At 37.4% G+C, this 3,766-nt stretch overlaps 2 protein-coding genes across 2 annotated transcripts; one reads left to right on the forward strand and one right to left on the reverse strand.

The window, feature by feature from the left end:
• Nucleotides 1–377: 377 nt before the first annotated feature.
• Nucleotides 378–539, reverse strand: K444DRAFT_549645 (uncharacterized protein; the record flags this gene model as incomplete). The annotated part of the gene is made up of 1 exon (XM_024876475.1): nt 378–539. A coding segment is annotated over one exon (162 nt), but the record flags the coding sequence as incomplete, so codon positions are not given.
• A 1,715-nt stretch (nt 540–2,254) lies between these two features.
• K444DRAFT_671101 (uncharacterized protein) lies at nt 2,255–3,088 on the forward strand (the record flags this gene model as incomplete). Its single annotated transcript, XM_024887714.1, has 2 exons — nt 2,255–3,017; nt 3,084–3,088. Exons 1-2 carry the CDS (start codon nt 2,300–2,302, stop codon nt 3,086–3,088), a joined length of 723 nt encoding a protein of 240 aa, XP_024726409.1. The 5' UTR covers nt 2,255–2,299.
• Nucleotides 3,089–3,766: the final 678 nt, after the last annotated feature.

The following is a 3,766-nucleotide window of genomic DNA, read 5'->3' on the forward strand; positions in this document are numbered from 1 at the left end:
CTCAGGGTACCTCCTCTTATAATAGCCACTCCGTATCCCCCGCATGAAATAACTGATTTAGCTAGAACTAGAAGTACTATGGCATATATATAATTATAAATTATAGCTCAAAGCATATAGTATATATAAATATATAAAGGAGTATTACTACCTGCCCTAATATCCGAGAGCTTTAAAGTATTAAGGTTAATACTATAGGAAAGTAGAGCCTGGCGGCACTAATTAAGTATTACTAGTAAGAGGTACTTATTAAGATCTACGAAAATTAGTATATGAAGTAAGCTAATAAATGACTAAAAAAATACATGAATCTCACCCCAATACTCGTAATCCTCAAGGATCCTATTATAGAGGTTTATATCTATAGGTTAACTGTACTATTCGGCCCCTTGCTTTGGATACCGGTAAAGGAAGAAGGGCTTTCCCGAGACATGATTTTGGTATATAGAATCTGCCCTAATTATATATATATTCCACAAATTAGTATATCCAAAGACCTCGTTCCTAATTCTGGGTATATAGAGCACTAATAGCGCGATCTAATCCCATAGGTTCTAAGAATTATACCACCCTTTATTTACTAGTTCTATAAAGTAATTCTGCAAGTGGATATTAGCTAGATTATATATATATACCGGAATAAGATTCCGAATAGCTTTAACTAAAAAAAGCGGTATAATAAGTAGTATAGGAAAGCCTAATTTATACGCCACCGAAATAATTGGGAAATCTCTAGCTCCTACTACCAGGATTTAATATACTAATTCTTAGTGCTTTTCCCGAAATAGAAATAGTCTTGGATATAAAGAATAAAAGGATCTATAAGACGAGAGAAGCAAAAGTATGCCTCTATAATAAGAGGAAGCTTACTATCTTTATTAGCCCGAAAGAATATAGGAATATAGCCTAATTAGGTACAAGTTATAAGATACTACTATATTACTAAATAAGATATGCGATTTAATATACTAACGTAAACCCAAATAATAGCCCGAGAATAGGTATTAATATATACATAAATATTAATACCAAACGGAGATAGCTTATCGTGCCTATTAATTGACTAAATATAGTCTGGGCCAGGTATAATATACTTCCCCTTATTTAATTATATCCTTCTTATTCATTAAATAATAGCTTCGGGGTTAAGAATATGTAATATTATAAATAAGGTATTTCTATATAGAACCTAATTAATTAGACTATATACTTATAAACTGAGATTATAAGAAATTAACGGAAAATAAGAGAAGAAGATACCAAGTAACTAATTAGCCATTTTTTCGGAAATAGTTATGTAAAAGCCTCCGCCCATAGCCTTTAATTTGGCCATTATTGAGCTCTTCCCGCAGGACTTTAAATAGCTAAGTATCCCTTTCTTTTCTCTTAAATACGCCCATTTGCCATAGAAGCCTAATCTCTCTCTATAGACACGTTACTTAAAATTTATTAATATTATATCCGTAATACTAAAGCTCAATAACTATCTTATTATTAGTATAGCTTATCCTAAATAGTATAGTAATCTGAGTACGCAGATTTGGTATATCTTGAGTAATTATACGTCTGCGAATACCCCAGAATTATAGTTATTAATAAATTATTCTTTCTGAGACTATCTAGCCAAAGGTAGTTTTAATATTTTGGGCGATTTCTTTAGTTATATAGTAGGCCTGCGTCTAGCTAATAATATAAGCTCGGATTAGGTCTAGATCTATCCTTGGGCGAGGTATCTTAATAGATTTATAGAGGGTTATGGTTATTTTAATAGTTTTAATGATTTTCGTAGTATTATTAATGAGGGAAGTATAAAATCGCGATTTCTGGGAGTAATTAAAATTAGGCGAGGCTTACTAAAAAGCGCTAAATTACTATGGTAACCGAGCGATTTTCAGTGCATTAACCCCCCCAAACTTTGCGAATAATAAATAGTTAATATTAAAGTATATTTATTACTAATAATAATGGCGAGTAATATGTGTAATTAATTCTCGATTTATAATTAAACCTTAATACTATTAGTTCCAGGGTCTAGCCCTAATTAAATACAGTATTTCTAATACCTAAAGTAATACTAAAAGTCAAGTGCAACGTGCGAATGCACTGCGCAAAGTGCGAATGCGCTATGTGCAAAGTGCTAATGTCGAATGCAATTAAAAATCGGGGTTTTGGCAGTACAGGGGTTAGAGGCCTCGGTAGTATATCGCACACAATGAACGAAGAGATCGATCCACGAGCAGTAGCACCAACCTTCGCAACATACTTCGAAGCAAGGCCGTTCATCCGACCTCGGCGCTGGATGCTCACCCTGGAGTTCGTAATCCTTTTCGGCGCCATCTCTCAACACCTACCTCTCTGCGTAATTGGAATCTGGGATTGGGCCAGCTCTTCCATTTGGCTACAAAATGATGTTACAGATCCTCAGCTCCAGGTATTTCTGAGAAGCACCTGGTACATATCGATCGTAGCGGCCATGGTTGTCCTTGTCATCGTCACGATCTTCTCGGGCGAGTGTTTGGGGCCGGTCTTCCTCGGCCATCCGTTGGTTCTGGATGTGGTGTTGACGACCTCTGAAGCGGTCCTCTTCTCCTCAGTGACGGTGGCTTACGCGAGCAATATCGGACGCTCGTCGAGTGATGGATCTGACTGGGTCTCGTTGATCGTCCCCGTGCTCATGCTCGAGACGGGATTTGTATTTATCGCGTGCGTCGTCCGGACGGGCACCGCGTACTACGAGCTGCGGACCTGGAATCGCACGCGGAATCAACGCGCGGGAGCAGGGGATGGAAGCCCTATGTCGTTGGGAGACATGGAGGATGTCGAGGAGCCGCTGCTCCAGGCGTACCGGGACCAAGAAGGAAGCGGTGAACTTGTTCTTGAGCCTACCGTGCGAGTACACCCTCGCCTGCACCACCTCCGCGACAGCGTCCTGCTCGTGATCATCTGGCCCCTCGCGTGTATAAGCCTCGTCGACGTACTGTTTGCTATCTTTGATGTGTCTCTCCCTAAACCGAGAGGTATCTGTACATGGTATGTATAACTTCCTCTTACTCTCGCCTAACACTTACTAAAGACGCGTGTAGGGTAACAATCATAACTTTTTGTCCCTCGATTGTTTCCTTTCTGTACATTCTTATTCTGGGAATTTGTATGCGGCACCGATGTTTAACGTACAAGATACACTGTCTTATGCTTCTAGTTGTGGTTCTTTGGTGGGTCTCCGAGTGGGTTATTAATATCTACTCCATGATCCCCGGATTAAGGCCACACGAACCAATATATTATCGCAGACTAGGTAATTTTCCTCAATCAATGCGGATACTCGGCGAATTCATTATGGCATTTACTATCATTTTTTACTTTTTTATCTCTATGCTAGCTACATAATATATATGTATTTAAACATAAGCCTTGGAATACTATAATGCAAGTTTGGAGGGGAACAGTGTATCAAAGGAATACTCAGACTACTCAACTACTCAGAGTAGTTACTTATTGAGTATTAAGTAGAGTATGACTACTACTTGGTAATTAGTAGCTGAGTAGAGTAGAGTAATTACTCTGAGTTACTTAAATAATAGATCACGTGAAGTATTCTTTTAATTTCTTGCTCGTTTTCTTATAAACCTTTCTTTTTGAGCTTTGTTTTTATTTTAGCTTTATAAAATTATATATCTTGTCTTTAAGAATATATTTAATAAGACTTTATAAATAATTTAAAGGCATTTTAATTATTATGTGGGTTTTAATACGTGATTTGACTTAA

The sequence above is a fragment of the Hyaloscypha bicolor genome (assembly GCF_002865645.1).
Source record: "Hyaloscypha bicolor E unplaced genomic scaffold K444scaffold_191, whole genome shotgun sequence".
Classification (NCBI taxonomy): Eukaryota; Fungi; Ascomycota; class Leotiomycetes; order Helotiales; family Hyaloscyphaceae; genus Hyaloscypha; species Hyaloscypha bicolor.